Below are 21,734 nucleotides of genomic sequence, written 5' to 3'. Positions count from 1 at the left end.
ACCTACCATTTTTGCCCCCCCATGCACTCCCCCCCAGCATGCTCACAGCCCAGCACGGGCACACTGCCATGATGAGAAGCTGCCTTTTTCCTCTGGCTTCCTTCTTCCCCTCCATCCACTAGAGCTCTCCCTCTGCACACTTCTCAAGCTTCCTCTTTCTGAGCTCAGGGTGGCTTGGTGGAAAGGACATAGTTTCGAGTCAGACACACTTAGATGCAATCCTACCTTTCCCACTTAGGAATTAACAAGACAAGTTATTTAGCCTCTCTGAGCTTTTGTTCCCCCATAAAAATGGAGACTGTAATCTTGGGCCTGAAATAGAGGCACCCACTGCACCTGGCACATCTCAACTGATGACATCAGGCCCCTCCCTGGCCTCTACCCACTTTTGAGCCTGGTGAGTAGTGGCCATTGTCAGCATGAGCCTAACACACATGAGGTGCCTTGCCTCAAAGAAGGAACATGCCAGAAGGCCACCATCTTACATGCCCTCCCTTTTACCTAGATTTCTCAGTGCAAACCCCATCAGCATTTTCAGTGGGGGCAATTCTTTATTGTCTGGGGTCTGTCCCATCCATTCCGGTATTCCAACCCCTGTCCACTAAATGTTATAGCACCCTCCTATCATTGTGAGAAGCAGAAACACCCGGCATCCCCACACACCTTCCATGGCAGGCAGCACACCCAGCTAAAGCCCTACTCTGCTAGGAGCTGACTCCTGGGGCACGGAAGGAACTTGAGTGGCTATTCCTGGCCTCAGGTACAGTGAGACACAGTGAGCCAGGACAATATCAGCAATACCGAAGTCTTGGAGGGAGGGTACAGGAGCACAGGGGCTCTAGGTGCCTGAGTGTGGAAGGACAGTCCCAGGGGATGGAGACAGGAGAAGCCCAGGAAGAGGAACGAGCCCTGGGGAAGGGCCTGTCGCCTGAACCCACACCATCCCATGAAGAGGTAACAACACAGAGAAAGGCTGCTCTGCCTATTGCCATCTTAGTTCCTTACTTCATTACAGACACCGGATACACAGCAGTGTCCCCTGCTTCCAGCTCCTCTCTAATTCAGTCCTCTCTTGAGCAGATACCTACCTCTCACTGCAGACCTGAAAATGTTCACTGGGTGAACCCCTGGATAGCTGTGTCCCCTCTGCCTCCCTTCCTATGGCAAGCTTGGCTGAGATGCTAGCCACATATGCCAGGAGGTCTGCCCCTACCCACGGCCTGCCTTGGATCCAGATGCATCCATAGGCCTATGACCACTGGTGCCACTCCTCAGATACAAGGCTACCTGGTCCCATCTGATATCCAGATCAACTGCTGGTCAAGACGTTTGCTGCCACCTCAAGTAACTCCACTAGGGCTGTATTTTGACACATGCATTGGCTGAGATGAACCCCCCCAAAAGTGTGACACTGGCTTGTCAGCATCTGTGGAGCACTGTGCCCAGGCGGAGAAGAAGCCAAGCCCAGAACAGCTGCCTGCCTAGGCCCTGCCACGGCCACTTCCCATGCCCCCACCTCAGCAGCCACCTCACCTGTGCTCCCACCCAGCTGTGTGTTACTCCGCTCCATGGCCAGCCCATTGGCACGGGGGCTGGTGCCTGGGGCTGTGGCAGGTGTGGCTCGAGGCAGGCGCTTCCCTGGCACTTTCACTGTGGTCCGCAGCAGATCAATCTCCTTGCCATGGATGTTCTGCATATAATCCTAAAGGCCATGTGGGTAAGAAGATTTGTTAGGACAGGTCACTCTTCAGTGGCCCCTTTGTCTCTGGCATTGACCCTCTCAACTTCTGGGTCTCTCCTTGCTGTGCTACCTGGGTCCAGGGAGGAGAGAGAAAGCACACATCTTAAAAAGCAGGTCTCTGATGCCTACAGAACATTTCCAATCTGAATTACACCTAGATCTCCATGGTGCCAAAGAAAAGCCCATGGGGGACTTAGCCAGGAGAGAGACCGGGTCAGGGGAGAGCTAAACATCAGGAGCCAAGCACTGAGGCTCAGTCATTTAGAAAAGAGTTTAGGAGGCAACACCACAAAGGAGGCCAAGTATTGGGCTGAGCTGGGATTTAAGGAGAGGGAGCCTGGCAAGGTCTAGACATGGGTGACAGGGAACCAGGCCTGGGAGGCTGGCCTCTGTGTACTTCAGCCCATTCCAGAAGTTCCCACTCCCACCTAGGCATCAGAACTCTTTTAAAGCCTAAAATATTATCAGCCCTTAGAATAATGCCAAATAACTGTTCAAATAATATTTGTTGAACAGTTTAAAGTAAAGCCTCTGATTCTTTTTTGCTGGACTTCAGAATATAGCAACAGGTACATGGTTCCACAGATACCGCAGGTCCTCTGTCAGTGACCCTGTCATCACCGTACCATCTACCCATCCCTGTGCCAGGTATTCAACGTATGTAGCAGTATGTTTTGTACATGATGTCACATACTATCTCATGTGATCTTCACAACAACTTGCGGGGGCGCTACTTTGCCTATTTTGTAGATGAAGAAACTGAGGCTTAGTGGCCAGGCTGTGGTCGGGAGGACTGCTTGAGCCCAGGAGTGTGAAGCAGCAGTTGAGTTATGACTGTGCCACTGCATTTTGGCCCAGAGTTGAGACCCTGTCTCAAAAAAAAAAAAAAAAAAAAAAGAAAGAAAAAGAAAAAAGGAAAGAAACTGAGGCTTAGGAATGTTAATCCACCCAGAAACTCCCAGAAACCTATAACTAAAGGTAGCAGGGCAAGATTCAAGCCCAGGTTTTTCAGATTCCCAAGGCTGTGCTCCATACTCAAGACTTCCTTAAGCCCCATCCTAGGCCCCAGAATGCCCTCTTCCTTGAGTCAGCGCCCCAGAGGGCTCCAGAGAGTGGAAGCCACTTTGTGCCTGGACTCCCTCCACCATTTGGGTTTTGGCCTAGGAGCGCCATGGCCAAGTGGCAGGGACGGTGGGGGCCTGCAGAGTCTCTGCTTTCTGCTTTAAGCCCAGTGCTGACTTGCAGCCCCAGCTGTACCTGTGTCTCTAGCTTCCTTTCAGACCACTGACTCAGTTCCACCATCCCTGTCACCATCCAGCTCTTCAGTAGTTCCTAGCTAAACCTCGATATCACAGCAAAAATTCCTTTCCTAGTCAATACACCCTCCTGAGAGAAGAATCTGGGTGGTGTCGCCTAATGTAACTTTTGACTGAATTACACTCATTAGACATAAAATCAGCTGCTCGTTTCCCCTTCATGAATATCTCTGGGATGTTTTGCATCCAAGAGCTTCCATGAGAGGACCCAGCTCAGTGGCGGGTGGATTTCCATCCCCGAGGGATCCACCTGCTCATTTTTACCTGCTCTAGGCAGCAGACTGCTTTTCACCTGGGTGTTCTCTCTTTTCTCACCCTCTAGCTCCTAGGGAAGAGGACAATGTCTTTTGCTTAAAAAAAAATGGTAGGGAGTGCAGCCCCTTGGGAAGCCGTAGAAGGGCAGCAGGTCTCATGAGTACTCACTCTGGAAACCACAAGGAGGACATCAAGTAGACAAGAGGCACCAAGAGAACATGAGGAGGCAGAGCAGGACAGCTGTGTCCTCAGGGATGGTGGAAAGGCCTGTTGCCAGCATGCATCTCCCTGCCCAAGTCCCGCCCCTGAGGCCTGGCTAACTCCTAGTCACCTTCTCTAGGAGGTTATGACACCCTCCCAGGAAGACAGCCCTTCAGAAGGGGGAGGGGAGATTGGCTACCCCTACCCCAGCCCTTCAGAAGGGGGAGGGGAGATTGGCCCAGGTACAACCCAAGGCTCTCTATAGCCTTGGGTTGTACCTGGGCCCTCCTGCCACTCCTTACCCTCTGTGAGGCATGGTGCCAGGTCCCCGGTCCCAGGCACACAATGACATTACTGGCAGGGCTCTGTACTCACCTCTGGGCCTCACTGAGGTGCTGGGAAGGAAATGGAGGACTCCTTCCTACTCTGTCCACTCCTTCTCCACCAAGCTGGGCTCCACCTCGCCAGTCACACTGCCCTCTAGTCTTGCTTCCATCCCAGGGTCTGCCTTCTGGTCTCGCCCTCTCCCTACCTCTATCCCATGGACTTGGCTTCTGCATGCCCCCATCCCCAGGCCCTAGCCCCTGTACACAATCACATCTTAGATCGGCTGCTCTAGACAACTGTCAACAGCTGGCTGGGCCAAAGGCACAGCTGTAGTCCCTCTCCTGAGGGACAGGCTTAGGCTGCTCTAGTTCACAAGGAGGTCACAGCAGCTGCAACAGTTTTCAGGCCCCACTACACAGCCCTGGGATGCCCAGGCTGGGATGAGGCAGGAGAAGCTGACCCTACGCCAAGAATCAGAGCTGCACAGAGGGACTCTGTTCAAGGCCAAAGAGCCAGACGCTGTCTTACAGGGAATAGGCTGCCCAACTTCACCAGACAGCCTGGGCCTGGAGGTGAGTGGAGAGAAGCTAGAGGGCAGTGTCAGGGACAGGAACCTAGGGCAGAGCAGTAGTGTTTCCCTCTGTCAGCAGAACAGGGAGCGTGGTGGTGGCAGTGGCAGTGGCTGCTCAGGAGAGCGGTCACCACGGCTGCCTTTATTACCCACCATCAAACAGCAATTTCTTCCCCAGCCTCCTCGCTAATTACCCAGCCAGCGTTCTCATCTCGTTTTATTACTGGAATTAACAACGAGTTCAGAGCGTGGAAAGCTATTAAGATGTGTGATTAAGCCACATTCAATTAGTTTCTACAAACAATTTAATTGATGTTGCAGATAGAATTAACAGAAGGTGATTGTGTGAATGGCTCCGCTGGCTGCAAAATGGGGGAGGCTGTGGCGGGCTCTCTTGGGCCAGGCAAGAATCAGGCGTGAAGCTTGAGGCTGGTCCACCAACATATCCTCTGCATGTCTCGTATGGCCCAGGCCTAAAGGCCTGCTGGCCCTGGGTCTTGGGTGAGACTTGTCACTGGGTGGAGAGCCAGACCAGGCCCAGAGTTCTGTGTGAGCCTCCAGGGGTGCCTGAGGCCTTGCCCCACACTTCTTGTCAGGATCTTGTACTTGAGAGGACCTCACAGGGAATGGCTGCTCATAGGCAGGGAGGCTACATGGTCACTGCTGACAATTAAAGAGCTTATTCAGGCTGGAAAAAGGTGGGAAAGGGGGCCAGGCATGGTGGCTCATACCTGTAATCCTAGCACCTGGGGAGGCTGAGGTGGGAGGATTACTTAGGAGTTTGAAACTAGCCTGAAGAAGAGTGAGATCTTATCTCTACAAAAAACTAGAAAAATTAACTGAGCATGGTGGCACACACCTACAGTCCCAGCTACTTGGGAGGCTGAGGCAGGAGGATCACTTGAGCTCAGGAGTTTGAGGCTGCAGTGAGCCGTGATGATGCCACTGCACTCTAGCCAGGAAAACAGGGGGAAAAGGTGGCTAAGGGGACATTGAAGAGGTAAGGCAGCAACAGCAACCAAGCAGTGCAGCGAAGAAGCAGAGAGGGTAGAAGGAAGTGGAGTGGCCTCTGCCAGGGCCACCTGAGCCTGGGAGCACCCTGCATGCAGGAGCTCTGGGCCATCTTCACCTGTTGCCACACAGTTCAAATCAGACCTGTCTTCTTGATGAGCATCTTCAGGGCAAGGATGGTACTGTCTGGTGGTCCCTCCTGTGTCCAGTGTGGAGGGGGGACGTGTACTTTGACCACAGAGTCCATGGGCAACCAACAAAGAGCAACCACTCACAGACTGGTCACTCATGCTTTCAAGAGCCACTCCCACGACCCTCCTCATGACTTCCTGCGGCCAGGAGAGCAAAGGGAACATGGTGGTGCCAGGACCCAGGGTACAGGACCAGCAGAGCCTCCACCTCTTGGAACTCACCCTGCAAGGATCCAAGGACATACCTGGAAGCCTCTGGCAGCTATTCCAGGCCCCTGAAGCACACGTGGCCACAGTACAACAAGTATGGCACTAGAGGGGATGCCTGGGGGCTCAGATGCCCTACCTGGCCCCGGGCTCACAGTCTGACTCCTTCTGTCCTCTTTGCCTGACAGCACTTGGCCCTGCTGCTGACTCCTCAGCGACTTTCCCAGCTGGCCCCTAGGAAGGTGCTTTGTGCAAGTGTAGAAAAATCTGGGTAATGCAGAGTCAAAGTCATGGGTCCAACCAAGTCTTGCCTTAAATACTGACTGGGTGACTTTGACAAGCCACCAAATCCACCAAGCATCTGCTTTCTAGCCAGCTGAAGGTAAAAGCCTTCTTCCAAGCTTTTACCTTTCTTTCCTACACTGAAACCCAGACGTGGCCCTGCTCCACCTACGCCAACCCTTTCTTCCATGTCCCAAGACCCACTGCCATCCTCTTCTTCAGCCTGGGCTTACTTTACTACCTGGGACATGGGAACAAGAAGAGGACAGACCATGTATCAGACAGGGCCACAAAAAGAAGAAAGGAGTGAAGAATGCAAGGTCACCCCTATACAAGTGGGGAAACTGGTATGCTTCAAACAGGCCCGTTCTGAAGCTCCCCCATCAAGATGGAGAAGCTGAGAGCACGTGCTGACCCCCCTGGTGTATGGGGTTGAGTGCCACAGGCTGGGACAAGGAGGTGCCAGTGTGGTCTTGGCTTCAGCACACCTACCTGGGACTTCCTGTCTGTCAATGGCTTTGGCACCTCTCGGAATCCTTTGGCTGGGAAACCATCAATCTACTTGCTTTCCTTTTGCCAGCTCTTCCAGCCTTTCCCTTAGGTGTGGGGTTTTATTGCACAGTAACCAAGCCTTGTACCCGGAGAGTGCCCTCTGCCTTCCTAAGATGGCTTTTGTCTCTGTTGTCAGTGCTTTCCTAGCAGCCCTTGTCATCTCATAAAGACAAGGTCTGTGCATGAGGGGAGGGTGGGGTTGGGGTGAGGAAGGAACTGAGGACCTAAATGGATACGGTCCCTTCTCCAGGCCCCCAGGACCATGGCAAACTGGTGTTCTGGCATCAGGTCCTACCCTGAGGAGTAAGGGACCTTAGGAGGATATATCCTCTAACTGATATTATCCCCTGAGCTAAGGGGAAGGGCCAGTCCCCAAGAAATCAGATAATGAGAAAACCCTGGAGGGCCAGGCTGGGGTGTGGCTCGATGGAGACAGACCCTCCAGGCTGGCTCTTTCCATGCCAGGCCTCTTGGCATGTTTTCTCTATTGGGCTTCCTGGGAAGTGCTCTCAGGACTGGGTTATGGCCAGGAAACATGGACTTTAGCACCACTTGGGTCAGGCCTCCTTGACATCATGTGCAGATTCAAAGGCAAGCTAGGGACCCTCCAAGGCAGACCCAGGGCCTCTGGGCCAGGGGATGGGGCTGGCCCACGTGCTGTGCTTGAGGGGCTTCACAGGAGAACTCATTAGCCCCACAGTGGGGTGGTGACAGAGATGGATTCTGGTGACAGCTGTGTGCTGGAGCCACGCAGTGAGGGGAGGAGGAGGAAGGCAGGGTGGGGGGAGCTGCCACAGGGGCCACTCTATAATCACCACAACACCCTCCCCCTACTGAGACATAGGCCATGCACCTTCACTCTCCTTCTCCCAGAAGGACCTGTCCAAGGCCCCAGGCCATTCTCAACAACACTTGCTTAACTGCAGTCTTGTGCCCCACTATCCCAGACCCAGGAGCCTGCTGCTCCCCTGCTGGCATGGCCCAGATAAAGACGATTTTGACAATACTGGCACCCCCTGACTTCAGAAATTCCACCTAAGTGAGTGAGTTGAATCCAGCTCTTTAAACAACTGGAATATGGAGTGTAGAGCCTGGTTGCCCAGCCTAGCATCAGCCAGGGTTACCATCCCTGGGAGTGAATCTCCCCCCAAAGGCTCAGCTACACGTGGGGCTCCTGTGAAAACACTCAGTAGGGCTTGGGTCCTGTGCATGTCCCAAACCACCAAAGCCAGGTTCCTTCTTAAGGGAAAAGCCATTTGATGACACTAAGGTTTGTTTCTAGCAACCTCCCCCAGGATCCCAGCTCTTCCTCCTGAACTCACGTGCAGGCTAGGGTGGTAGGTGAGCAGCCCATTGTCACAGAGGGTCACGTATTTCTTCTTCCACTCCTTGTTCAGGGACTTGCCGCTCCGCTTCAGCAGGATCCCCTGAGAACAGAGGTCCTATCAGAAACCAGGGCCAGCCCCACATGTTACAGGACATGGGAAGGCCGCATCTCCCTTCTCCTTAGCCACTTTGAGGAGAGAAGCCTGTAAGAACTGAAAGCTGAACTCAGAAGAGCCCATTAGACAAATCCTTCCACAGAAGTCGGGTTTTCCTGAACTCTCATGGGACATAGCCCAGACCACTCTTGGGCCGGTGGCCAGTTCATGGAGCGGGGCAGAGATTTAGAGGGTGGCCAGCATGATGCGGGTGAAACAACAGCAGAGACTTCAGTACTGCCTTTCACCCCCTGCACTAGCTCCAGAATAGGACAGAAAAAACCCTTTAAATGTCCCAAGAATGTCCCAGACCTCCCAAGGTAAGCAAGTGGGAAGACCTGGCCTTCTGTCTCAGCAACCAAACTTCTTAAGTAAGCCAGAGAGACACTAAATATGGAGGTTAGACAAGGGTAAGGATAAGAGAAAGCTCCATAAGAACAGGAGTTTGTGTGTTTTGTTCACTGATAAACTCTCAGCACCTGGACCACAGCAGATAGCCAAGAAATATCCTTTGGAAGAAATAAGGAAAGGGCCCCCCAGACTGTGACTGCCAAGATGATAAAGCAGGAGACGGACCCCACAAGGAAGACAAAACAAGATGGTACCCAACCATGGCCTTTGCTTCCTTCCTGGGAGAAACCTGTTCCTCAGTGCTAGCCCCAGAAAGCAGCCCCTAGCCACACTGGCTCTCCCCCTCCAAACAACAACTAGCACAAGAAAATGGCTGGGAATGGGAACAGAGGTCAACAAGGATGCAACCTGTTCCACCGTCAGGACCAGCGTCACTACCTGTGGGCTCCACCTCGAAATCCCAAAGCTTAGAAAAGTTGAGAAGAGGCAGTCAGTGCTCCTTGGGGATTTCAACACAAAAATCTCACAGGGATAAGAGGGACATAGATCCACAAACCTGGGGCTAAGTGGGGAGGGGAGAAGGGGAAGTAGCCCAGGTCCCATCCCAATGCTGGTTCAAAGGATGAGCTCTGCCCACACCTAGAGGCAAAGCCCAGAGAGAGCCCCCAAATGGACAAGAAATGGAGGAAGAGATTCAGGTGTGAAAAAACAGTCTGCCTTCAGCCTATGGTCCTGAGGCCCAAGGGTAGGGGGTAAACACTGGATGGAATTGCACCTTCTCCCTCTTAAGGTCTTCCTAATAGAAGGCCAGCCCTAGGAGGACCAGAGAAGGATCAAAGTGACTGAGGGTTTCCTGGCTGATCTCTCCCCACCATAACCAGGGGGTCAAGCAGAGGCAGGACAGGGCAGTCGCATCCAGCCACCCAAGCAGCTTTGATTCCAGTCCCCCAGTTTTCCAGATATTTCGCACCCTTGCTGACCCTCCATCCTTCCTTCCTCTATCTTCCTTCTCCTCCTGCTCCCACTGAAGACAAAAACCACTGCAGGAGGTATGGTCCCAAAAGATGTGACTTGAAGTACATGCCCATCTAAGGACACATCCTGCTATGTGGTCCCCCTCAGCCTCAAAGGGGCTTTTGAAGACACCTAGTGCTAGTGGGACCTGCACTAGAAGGGCTGGAAAAATCCATCCCCAAGGCAATCGGAGCCTGCCTCATGGTCTGTGAAGGAGCCCCGTCCTCTGAGGCTTTGGTGACCAGCCTCTGGGTGTGGCATGTCTGTCACACTGGCCAAGGACAAGGTGCAGCTCAGAGCTCAGTGAACAGTCCAGCTGCTTCCTTTACCCTGGTCCATAGGCAGGGCAGCTGAACACCCCTTGAGGACAAGTGGTCATTAGACTCTGGAGATACCTTCCAGGAGTCGCCCTCTCAGGACAGAGACCAGAGCAAGAACCTCCATGGGTAACTGAGTGGTGTGCCTAGAGCCCCAGAGGGGATGTCTTGGACCAAACTCCCAAGCATATTCCCTAGGCAAAGCCCTGATAGATGTCTTCAGTGGAGTTTTGGTCCTGGGTCCTGAGCCTGGGGTAAATGTCTTGAGTGGAGACTCCACCAGGCTCACTTATGCCTGCCTCCCTTCCCTCAGTGTGGCCCACTCCCCTCTCCCCAGCCCTCCACAGGAGATCCCACAGAGGCCTCTAGTCTGCCTCCTGCCCCTGGGCCAGCCCTCATCTTTCTGCCACCAGGGAGCCCCATAACATTAAACAAATCATTTATTGTTCTGGGTTATTTCCTGGGACAAACAGGAGGGTGATCTTGGGGTCTCAATAATCTTTCTAACTTAGACCTAGCCAGCTCCTCCCTCCTCCCTGAGAAAGGGATCAGAAGCTAGGATGCTAGGAGGCAGTGTCTAGAACTCTCCCCTCCCTTCACCAGGGCCCTCTTTGGGAGGAAGCACGTGGAACCCACGACCAGCGCTAGCTAGCCGGGGCGTGGGCCAGAGAGTGCCCAGAGCCTGGCGGAGAGAGGCTCGTTAGCTAGCTGGTGGGTGGGCTCAACCCGCCGCGCCCCGCAGCTCACCTCTAACCTGCCGGTTCGCCCGGAAGCCAGCAGAAAGCCGGCGACCGACAGACCTGCCCACCCCGCCTCTCCCCAGTTCCCTCACCAATCTCGCGTTCCGAGAGGGAGAGGAGCTACAGGGGTTCCCGCTCCCCTCCCTGGCCGGCCGGCTGCGCACGGCGGAGCAGGAAGCAATCTGGGGCGGAATGGGAGCGGTGCGGAGGCGACAGCCCCCAGAGGACCCGTTCCCGCCGCCGCCTCCCTCCCAGCTCCGCCAGCCGACTTAATTGCGGAGTCCGGATTGATTGGGAATGCAAATGGCAACTGAAATGCAATCTCCACTCCCAGCAGGAGCTGGGGGGAGGGGAAGGAGCAGAAACGGAGTAGGAACGGGACAGGAGGGCGGGAGAAGGGAGAGGCCGCAGATCTTGCGGGGCGGGACGGCGAACTGCGGGGGAGGTCCGTGAGGGCCAGCTGCAGGAACAGCCCCACGCCACGGCGTCGGTGGTCATTACAGAATGATAAGGTGCAGGCACACCCCAAAGGTTGCCGCTGAGATCACACAGGGCCACTACCGGAGCCCAGGCCTCTGACACCTGCCCCCAGCCAGTAATACGCTAAGGGCTGCATGGAGCAGGGGACCTTCCTACTGAAAGCCCCTGAGATTTAGGGGTTGTAGCACCCAAGGAACCTAGCTGACTAGGTTGGACCAGAACCCCAGGTGTGAGTTCACACAGCTTCCTACCCAACTCTACATCTTGCCTTTCCCCTACATGTAGGGGATTCAGGGAACAAATAAGTGGCCCCCAGCTACCACAACTCCCAGACAGGGCGCATGGGGGCCCAAGTAAAGTGTTCCCATTTACTTATTAAACACGTGGTTTATACACATCATTTGGAAAGCCCCTGCCCTCCCTTATGTCTCCTGATCTGCAAGCAGGAGCTGATGAACCTTTGCCCCAAACACAGAAGCATCCCTACCAAGAGGCCCCTTACAAAGGGAGTGCCCAGGAGGTACGGGGTCCCATGATCAACAGGTATGTACAGGACTGATATTGCACATAGACACCACACGTCCACACACGAAGGGGCGGGCCTCTGGCTCCTGTTACTCTGTACTCTCAGCCTTTTCCAGTTACCTCTCAGCAGGCTAAACCAACTGGCAGCCAAAGATCACCCAGAGTGATCTCTGCCAGACATAAATGCAATGAATACTTCAAGGGAGGAGTAAGTAGGAAAGGCAGGCAGGGCAGACATCTTCGTATGGTGCTCTACCCTGCCCTCTGGGGCCCACAAATACACCCTGAAGCTCTTCATTCTACACTGACCTTCACTGGGGTCAGAAACCCCAGCTTTGCTGGACACCATGACTTGTGCCTATAATCCTAGCTACTAGAGACACTGAGGTGGGAGAATCACTTGAGGCCAGGAGTTTGAGACCAGTCCGGACAACATAGAAGAACCTCATCTCTTTAAAAAAAAAAAGAAAAATCCTCATGAATTCTGGTCACAATGACTGGTCCCCTCCCTCCAAGAAGTCATACCTCCCATGGGTCCCCAAAAGCCCAAACCAGGAAGGCTGAACCTGACGCCAGGTCCTACCAAACTAAGCCCTGGTGTTCTGGCCACATCAGTCTTCTCTGTGGTCAAAACCTGCCAAAATGGCCTCCTATAGACATGGCCTCTCCAACCACCAGATCCTTCCCTCCCTCTCTATCCTCATGGGCACTTAGCTTCTCAGGCTCTTGACCATGCACTAAACAGTCACCCCTCATTCTACTCCTGTCCACTCTAGCAGCTCTGAGCAAAGATAGCCTCCAGTAGTCAGTGTCTTTTCCAGCACAGGGACCCACAGTGGGAGGTTCTGGGAGAATCCAAGCTTTGGGTGGCCCAGCGTTCCCAGGCAGTGACTCAGAAAGGAAGTGGGGGAGATTAGGTAGTGGCATCTTTACTAAGTATTTTCTTTAAAAATGAACAGAAGCTCATATCCTCATATTGATAAAACAATGCCAATTAGCCTAGGGCAGGAGTATCCTTCAGTACCCCGTTTGGTGAACACTTAGGTTACTCATCTGCTAACTCTCCCTCAGGCCGGAAGACTAGAGTCATCCGCTCCAGATTGAATTCAAAACCAGCAGGTCCAGGAGGGCTCCTGAGGGCAGCAGGTGGCTCTCTGCTGCCCCCACGTGGTAATAAGATGGTACAGGCAGGCTGTGAGCCCAAGAGAGGTCCCCAAGGAAGGGACTCAGCCTCCCGTTTCTTTTCGTTTTTTTTGGAAACAGACTCTCACTTTATAACCCTTTGGTAGAGTGCCATAGCGTCATAGCTCACAGCAACCTCAAACTCTTGGGTTCAAGCAATTCTCCTGCCTCAGCCTCCCAAGTAGCTGGGACTACAGGCGCCTGCCACAACACCCGGCTATTTTTAGAGATGAGATCTCGCTCTGGCTCAGGCTGGTCTCGAACCCGTGAGCTCAGGCAATCCACTGGCCTCGGCCTCCCAAGTGCTAGGACTACAGTCGTGAGTCACTCAGATTTCTTACGAGGAGCACCTGTCCCTTGTTAAAAGACTCCGCTGGGGGGCGGCACCTGTGGCTCAAAGGAGTAGGGTGCTGGCCCCATATGCCAGAGGTGGCAGGTTCAAACCCAGCCCTGGCCAAAAACTGCAAAAAAAAAAAGACCCCACTTGGGAGGGGGCGCTGGCCTCTTACTCCCACACAGAAGCCCCAGGAAGAATCACACTAGCCTCTCCTGGACTTCCTTCTGAGCTGCTCTTGGACCACAAGGGAAGGGAAGTGCTGACCTGTTTAATGGGGATTGCCCTGCCACTCCCGATACTGTCCATCTTGTTCTCAGCAGCCTTCTTCTCCCGGTCTAGGTCAGCACCCTTTCGAGACTGAAAGAGAAAAGAAGAGGCATGTTAGAGGCCCTGGCTCTGCCAGAGAGAAGTACCCATCTGGACTTCCCAGCCCTCCCTCCTTCCTCCCTCCTGGGCAGCTCTAGCAGTGGACCAGGCCGGGGCGGCGGGATGGGAAGGAACTGAGACCACGAGTATTCCAACGGGTTTATTCTTACACACGGCACCATACAGAGCAGCACAGGTCACTGAGCTGGGCCCGCCCCTTACAAAAGAGCAAGGACACGATACCAAGGGTGCGAGGAGCACGCAGCCCAGGGGGCTGGGGCCTAAGAGAAGGGAGGGGTGAGGAGAGCTGGACGGTGGGGCAGAGGGCTGGCTGGGAGCACAGGGCACGACAACCGGGGAGAGCAAAGTCCAGAAGTGAGCGGGCAGGTAGCCCGTCGGCGGCACAGACACCACACGGCACGTGGTGCCGAGCACATCGGCATGGCCCGAGGGGCACAGTGGATGGAGAGAGAGAGGAGAGAGGCCAGAAGAGGCCCTGCGCCCTATCAAGCTCCTGGGGCAGAGTCCACCCGAATGCGGATCCTAGGAAATAGGGGGAGGCCAGAAAGAGGGGGCAAGGCAAGCGCGGTGGTGGCGGCGGCTTCCGGAGCAGGAGCAGGAACAGGAACGGCAGAAGTCCATGCAGGAAGGAGCAGAGGAGGGAGGGGCAGGAAAGCTCCCCCCAGGAGCAGCTGGGCTGGGCAGGCTTGGGCTCCCCAGCCCCTGTGGGCCTCGTCGCGCTGGCCAGCGCCGGGTGTGGGGCCGAGCTCCCTTCTTCTCCATGCAGCGAGCCTGGCGCAGCGTCCAGCCGGGCCTGGTCCCCCAGTAGCCCCCAGCGCGGGCTCCAGCGTTCCTAGCCTTCCCTGGGGGTGGGGTTAGTTACAAAGGTTCCCGTGGGTCTCTGGAGCGGGGAGCTCAGCGGCCGCTTCTCATCTGAGAGCAGTCCCAGGGCCCGGCCCGCCTCCGGCCCCGCACAGGGGGAATGTCCAGAGGTGCTGTGTGTCACCACCTGGTCTTCTAATTTGGAAGGAGTTGGAAAGGCCTTTTTGTTGATGAAAAGTTGGAAACAGTGGCACATATCTGCAAATATCGAAAGAATAAAGATTTTGGCAAGTTATACTTAAGCCCCGCACAAGTTGGTCAGCACTGGTGAGGGCAGAGACCCAGGCACCTGGGGAGCGGCAGCAGCGGGATGAAGAGGAGGAGGAGGAGGATGAGGAGGAGAGGCGGCGGCGGCTGCACCTGCTGGGCAGACGCAGGCCCAGCAGTCATCTCAGTAGGGAACATTTGCCACTCAGCAGCCCAGGCCCTGTCTCTCCTGTTCTCCCAGGCTGTCAGGAGCCAAGGGCACAGCAAGGGGACAAAGGGCCACAACTGCAGCGTGGGAGGAAGCACAGCCAAAGGGAGCAGGGAGAACTGGGCAAAGAGAGGCCGGAGAGTGAATTGCTGCCCAGCAGCTCCATAGGCAGCAGCTGCCTCCTGGTCCCCTCCTGGGCTCCATAGCCCCGACTGCCATAGCCCTCTGTCCTTTCAGCCCAGGGAGGAGGAAGGTGGATGTGACCGCTGCCACCGTGTCCCCACACAGAAGAGCTGGTTGGGGGAAATGGGGTGCAGCCCACCCCAGCCAGGCTATAAGCCAAGAGGCCCCCAACCACCAGAGGACCCCAGGGGGCCCAGAGAGGCACCTCCCCCACACAGATGGGAACAGGGTCAAGAGTGGCAACAAAATGAGTACATGAAGTGACGGAGGAGGGGACTAGGGGCATCACAACCATGTCCGGTGGGGGGAGTCATCAGAGCAGGTAGGACACAAGGGCTCACCCTGGAGCAGGTGTGACTGCTAGGGAGGATGATGGAGGAGAAGAGGGGTGGCCCCGACAGCAATGATGAAGGGAGGTCCCAAGATACACCCATAGAAACGGACATGCCTGAGGCCACCTCGGGGACGAGGGTGCAAGTGAGGTCACCACAGAAACAATGGAAAGAAAAAATAAGGTGCCACTGTGAAGATGGAGAGAATGGAAAGGCCTGCAGGGAAAGTCGTGCCGTGAGCTCACAGAGCAAGGATGACGAGGGAGGCAGCACAGGCGGGCAGGCAGCGAGAGCACAGGATGACAGGGCACAGGCGCCGTGGCGAGGAGGCCATGGAGCTGGGTGCAGGCGGGTGGAGAGGGAGGCAGGTGCCCTGAGGAGCTAGCCCTGCAGAGCTAGCCCGCAGGGGTGGAGGGTTAAGAATGGAACTGAGGCAGCAAATGACTGAGGCGCATGTCAGGGAGCAGGGTGCCCGGGCACTGCGGTGGTCACCGTGAGCACAGGCACCCAAAGACTCCATAGCAGCAGTGGCAGCAGCAGCACGAGCACAAGCAGGTGGCCACCAAGACTCTGTGTGTCCCAAGGAGCATGAACAGAAACACGAAGCCGTGAGCCTGGGCAGGTCAGCGGGGAGCAAGCGCCATGCACAGCAGTAGCTGTCTGCAGCAGCAGGGCTGGGCAGCATGGGCGGCTGAGAGAACACCTGGCAGGCTCAGGGCGGGGCAGAGGCGAGAATGAACGAGCAGAGCCTGGGCACACTGGCTTTGCCTAGGCAGGGTCCTGAGAGTCTGGCCTGGCTGGGTGAACTCAGGCCCAGGCTGAGAGCCAAGCCCTGCTCTCAGAAAGAGACCCATGGAGTGAGTGACGCAAAGGGCAGGTGCTCTGGTGACAATCCACACAGGCGGCTCACCCACCTTTGTCTGGCCCAAGATGCCTGGAACAGTCCAACCCCAGCCCGGCTGGAGGGTTAGAGTTTGAGTGGGCGTCATATATCAGAACAGAGAGTGGAGAGACAGTAGGTGCAGAGGACCTACGGCTGAGGGGCTGGCCCTGGGCAGGGAGGGCACATCAGACCCAGCATGGGGTGTGAGGTTTGTGGAGAGGGTCAAGTGAGTAGCTCACAAGGAGACAGGACAAACCTGAGAGGGAGGAACGAGGCAGCGTGGTGAAGCCCAGGAAAAGATGGCTAAGCCTTTGTTAAACCAATCACAGCGGTGGGTGGAAAGCATGAATTTTCCCCTCGGCAGTGGGGTAACGGAAAAAGAGCCGGAAGGCAGACTGGGAGGCCTGGGCTCAGACTCTAGCTTGGCCAGCTAACCCTCTGTGTCGCCTTGGGCAAATAGCCTTCTGGCCGCCGGTTCATTAGCTGTTGAATCAAAGGGGGTCAGGGGAGTTAGGCCAGATAAGTCCAAAGATCCCGTCAAGCTGACAGATACCCTAAGGGGCCTAGGAGAGTGGGAGGCCGCAGGGGGTGAATGACTACAGCAAGGGTGGGGAGGCCCATGGGGGACTTGAGGGTGGCAATGGGGAGCCCCTTTGAGGGCTCAGAGGACCAATCTGGAAGATTCTGGGGGTACCAGTAAGGAGCCTCTGGAAGCCTGTGTGTGCGAGAGAGGCTGCAGGTGGCATCTTCCTGACTGGGGCTGCCCACGCCCCTCCTGGCCAGGAGCTAGGCGCTCCGCCCTGCTGGTTCCATGAAGGCAGCGGGGCGGGGAGGAGGGCAGGTCACGTACCGTGAAGATGTTGGAGCGCCGCTTGGACTGCTTGCGGATGGGTGTGGGGGTGGAGGAGGCAGCGATGGTCTCGATGCGCAGCTCCCTCTGGCTGATGCTTGGGGTGGAGGGGACTGAGGATGAGTAGTCGCTGAAGGCGCTGCTGCCGCCATTCGTGGCCTAAGGACAGAGAGGGCTGCTGAGGGCGGCTCTGAGGGGTACAGGTGGACGCCAGGGCATGGGTTATAGGGATTTGGGAGAGGGCCTGCCAGCTCCAACAAGTGATAATGGGGAAAGCAGCATAGCCTGGAGGCCAGCATGATTAGCTGGCACCATGGTAGGGATGCCCCACTAGGCACCTTTGTCCTGGGGCCCCAGCAGGGTTGCTTCTAGGCCAACCAAGGAGCTAAATTAGGAGGCATAGGCTAAGAGACAGACATCAGTGATAATGCCTGAAAGTGAATGAATTGTGCAAACCTGGCTGGCAGGTGGTCTAGAAGGAGCTAGGGGGTGGCCCTAGATGAACCCTAAAGTCAGTGGCATATGTCAGGGGTGCAGGAGGCCAAGAGGTGGGTGCTGGGGCCCAAGATTGGGCTCAGAGTGCTGGGGGAGGCTGAGATTTGCCTTTAGCATGTGCGTGACGGGAGCAGGGTTCTGGGACAGCTGAGACAGAGCAGAACAGAGCTCAGACCACCAGTCAGAATAAGCCATGAGGAACAGAGGAGGGAAAGGAGAAAGACAAAAGCCATCACAGGATGGAGACAGAGCATGGCAGTGTCTGTGCAGGAAGCACACACACTAAAACCAGGAGGCCTGAGCCCCCCCTCACCAGAGCAGATGACCTATGGGTCATCTGCCCTGTACCCTCACCAGTACAAAAGAGGCACACTACCCAGACCACTGCCTCTCACAACCCATGCCCACGAGACAGGGCCACCAACCCTGAACTCTTGTCGGCGCAGGACCTGGCTGCTCAAAGTCAATGAAGAAAGACATTGCTCCTCCTTTACCTATGTGGGATGCTGCCACCTTTTCATAAGACCTAAAGGGGAGGATCTCTATAAAGCAATAGGCTGTTATCAGAAAGCTGGCTGCCTCCAGGAAGGCCTTGAAAAGATAATGGGCCACTGGCAGAAAGCACGGTCGCCACTGGTGTGACCACTCCATCTGTGGACAGCAGCAGGGTGGGAATGCCACTATGATCAAGCAATGGAGCATATGCCAACGGCCATAAACTAATCTGGCAGTAGGCCTAGGAATAGACAGGTGTCCCAGTTGCATTATGGGGGGCACACTAGTAGGACCTGGCTCAGAAGCTGCACTACCCCACCCGCCAGCCCTGAAATGCCACATGGCACCCAGAGCCATTCATCCTCTTAGGACAAGAGATGCCCTCCTAAAACACACACTCCCAGAGGACTGCAGGCAGATCCTGTCCTTAGTGGGCATGAGGCCATCAGCTACTGCTTCCCATGGAGGATAGCACCGCAGGCTGTGGGCGAGAGGAGAAGGCACCCACCTGCAAGAGGTGAGGGGCTCAGGCCTACGTATGCTTCCCAGGCTCTCTAAGGGCCAGTGTAGAACAGAGCCAAAGGAACTTTCTCTCCTCCCTGTGCCTGCTGGGCATGGCTTCAGTGGGAAACAGCCTGAGACAACTCTGACAGGGTTAACAACAGTGAACATCTGTGTCATCTCTGCTCAAGTGGTTGGGGTGAGAATGGTGCAGAGCAGGAAGCCATAGCAGGAAGGGGAAGCACCACAGGGCAGCTGAGGCCAAGGCTAGCATGCAGGCTAAGTGGAATTCGAGCCAATGTTTTCAAACCATGTGCAAGGCTGGGAGGCCAGAGGAAAGCAGGCAGCGTGAGGAGGCGGCAGCAGAGGTGATGGGATACACATAGGTGAGATGCACAAGTGAGGGCGGTGGGACGGGTGGCTGACCACACCTGGTTGATATGCACAGCCGGGATGGAGGCGGCGGACACTGCTGAGTGGCTGGGCGAGTTTGGCAGTGACTTGCAGGGCCCGATGGCCAGCTGCTGCTTCTTCCGCAAGGCCACTACCTTCTGGGCCACTGCAGGGGACAGCAGAGTCAATTAGACCCACTGAGGAGAAGGGAAAAGCCCAGCTTAGCGCCTCCCCCCCAAAACATACCGCCCTGCCCCCTGGGAGTCTTCCTACAGCCCCTCTGGCCCCACCAGCATCTCCGGCCCAGCTCCCGAGTTACCGTCCTGGAAGACGCGCTCCACATTGAGCCCATAGGTGGCGCACGTCTCGTAGTAGGTGCAGCGCTTCAAGTCTGTGGAGAGCTTGCGGGCCCTGCTGTCATCAATGACCCGGGGGTTAGCAGCACTGATGGCGTCTGTTGGAGGCAGAAGGGTGGGATTCACTCACCTTTCTGAGCAGCTGGGGCAGTGGAGGGAGGGGGCCCTTTGGCCCCAGGGTGGGGCCCATGAGTGGGACACAGCCCTGAGAACACAGGTGTCTGGGCCTCATTCCAACCCTGACATGCTTGCGTGAGTACAAATGAGCAACCCCTAAGTCTCTGAGTCTCTGCTTATTCATCTCAAAAAATATGGACACAAAAGTCACGCGACCTACAAGACTCAGCTGGGGAAGAGCAAGCACAAGGCCTCCAATTACCAGCAAGGCAAGAAGGGCTGTGATCTCATCGGCACCGGGAAGAGTAGGGGGCTCGTGGCTTCCTCATACCTGGACACCCCCACCATGCACCCCTGCTGGGGCCTCCCGCCCCCTGCTGCTCCTGCAGGGCCCCGCCTCACCCTGTGTGCCCACTAGCACCATGGGCACCTCGCTGGCGTTACGGAAGCTGCAGAGCCGCAGGAAGTAGTTGTACACCGTCTGGAAGCTGATTTCATCCTCCAGGCTGAACACAAACACCACTGCATCCACCCAGGCAGCAAACTAGGGGAGACCAAGCAGAATTAGCACCCTTGCCTGGGCCTCAGCAAACTCCCACACCAAGCAGGTAGACCCCTTTCCCTAGACACGCAACCTTGCCCAGTCCCGGTACTCGGCTCGAGAAAGGGCTCCAGGCACAGGGGTCAGCCCAGGGCCGTGGGGCAGGAGCATCACCTGGAGCTCAGGGGGGCCTCCTTCATCTCGGATCAGCAGCAGGTAGCTCTGGCCATCCACCACAATCTCCTTCTTAAACCGCCCCCCTAGGACAGAGTGCACGGTCAGCACCAAAATGAGAAGAGCCCAAGGAGGCCAACAGAGAAGGAATCTATACAGAGAGCAGTGCTGAGAAGGATGGGGCTGGAGGCCCCTACCCTGACCCCATGGAGGGGCAGGAAGCAAAAAGCCAGCCTCCAAGCCCCGGCTGGACCTGTGACCCTCACCTTCAGGGGACTCCTCCTGGACATAGGTCCCCGTCAGATAGCGGTGCACCAAGGCTGACTTCCCACTAGACAGGTTTCCCACTATGCCCTGCAGAGAAGAGAGGGTGAGTGGCAGTCAGCGGAGATGATGGAGAAGACTGGGTAGAGAAGGCAAAAACAGAGCAGGAAGGATTAAGGCCAAGGCTGAAGGGGCAGGAAAGAGGGAATAGGAAAGACACGGTGAGAGAAGAAAGGGGCGGTCACAGGAAAAACAAGGCCCAGGCCCCGCTCCCAGCCTTGCCCACCCGTACCCTCCATGCGCCTCACTCACCACTTTAAGCTCTGGCACTGAGCGGCTCAGCGTCCACTCCTGGCTGTTCACAAAGGAGTCTGTGGGAGACAGAGGCGCCCCATCAGGACCAAGGCGGCATACATACCTGTCCTAACCACTGCTGCCAGCGTCACCTAGGATGCCCCTCTCTAGGCCATAGCGAGAGGACAGCACCCTCCTCGAGGAAACTCCAATCCTCACCCCTAGTTCCCCAGAAAACACTGGAAGGTTCTTTCCAAGTAACCAGAGTAAGGACGGTCTTCAGGACAGGACTCTGAGGGCTCAATCCACCTAGATGTGGACCTGCATCCCTCCTCCTCTCACTCCAGCAGGTGAGCACCCCATATCCAGCCTGGTGCCCCAGGGCCCAGGTACCAGACCTAGGTTAGAGGCCACTCCACCAGGTCTCAGACCTGCCTCAAGAGCTGGGCACCTGCCAGGGGGGCAGGCCAGACTTCTGCAAGTAGGAACAGCTCACCCTTGACAGGGTGGGGCCACCCACCGCATTCCTGAGCCAGGGTAAAGAGGGAGGAGCCTCACCTGGCCCTGTTCTGCCAGGGGCAGGTCGAACCAGGAGCCATCTGCCCCTCCCTGTCCGGCCCTCGGCCCTCCTCCTCACGCTCCTCCTTAGAGAGGAGGATGCCACCTCTGTCCCCTAGAGACACACCTCCTGAGCTCCCTCCACTTCAGTCCAGTCTCAGCCCTTGACTCAGGCAGTGTCCCTTGAAAGGAAAGCCTCAAGCTACCCAAGCCCGCTCACAGCCAGCCTCTAACCTCCAGCTTCCCACACACAACCTTGCGCCATCTCTGGGTGGCCCAGGCCTGGGCCAGCCTCTCCAGCTGGGCAGCACTGGTGTCCCCTCCTAGGTTCCCCAGGTTGTCTCAAAGACCAGTCTGCAAGCAGTCCCTAAACCCACCCACAGAGGCAGCTAGAGGAGAGAGCTCGACCTCATCTTGGGAACTAGAAAACACTCAGGCTGGCTAGAACCCTGCGACTGTGGTAAGTTCGCCTCCTCTCTTGGACCAAAATTCTGCATCTGCTGAACAGGAGGAGGGCCAGTTCCGAACCTGGGCCCTTCCTATGCCAGGATGCT

At 56.0% G+C, this 21,734-nt stretch overlaps 1 protein-coding gene across 10 annotated transcripts in view; it reads right to left on the bottom strand.

The window, feature by feature from the left end:
* The window catches only part of AGAP3 (ArfGAP with GTPase domain, ankyrin repeat and PH domain 3), a 68,288-nt gene that overhangs the window by 8,484 nt on the left and 38,070 nt on the right, over window positions 1-21,734 (bottom strand). For 6 of the 10 annotated variants that reach the window (XM_053609678.1, XM_053609679.1, XM_053609680.1 and 3 more), the window contains exons 2-11: window positions 20,641-20,699; window positions 20,331-20,418; window positions 20,065-20,150; window positions 19,752-19,893; window positions 19,196-19,330; window positions 18,915-19,042; window positions 16,993-17,151; window positions 13,346-13,438; window positions 7,977-8,081; window positions 1,534-1,702 (exon numbers count right to left, since the gene is read on the bottom strand). In XM_053609678.1, the coding sequence (XP_053465653.1) occupies window positions 1,534-1,702; window positions 7,977-8,081; window positions 13,346-13,438; window positions 16,993-17,151; window positions 18,915-19,042; window positions 19,196-19,330; window positions 19,752-19,893; window positions 20,065-20,150; window positions 20,331-20,418; window positions 20,641-20,699 (1,164 nt within the window). Of the gene's footprint in view, window positions 1-1,533; window positions 1,703-7,976; window positions 8,082-13,345; window positions 13,439-13,592; window positions 14,528-16,398; window positions 16,620-16,992; window positions 17,152-18,914; window positions 19,043-19,195; window positions 19,331-19,751; window positions 19,894-20,064; window positions 20,151-20,330; window positions 20,419-20,640; window positions 20,700-21,734 lie in introns of those variants that run through there. The other 4 variants (XM_053609685.1, XM_053609681.1, XM_053609682.1 and 1 more) reach the window with 2 other exon arrangements.

Source organism: Nycticebus coucang, chromosome 11 (assembly GCF_027406575.1).
Source record: "Nycticebus coucang isolate mNycCou1 chromosome 11, mNycCou1.pri, whole genome shotgun sequence".
Lineage (NCBI taxonomy): Eukaryota > Metazoa > Chordata > Mammalia > Primates > Lorisidae > Nycticebus > Nycticebus coucang.
The sequence above is the reverse complement of the archived record's forward strand: the minus strand, read 5'-3'. Positions and strand labels throughout refer to the sequence as shown.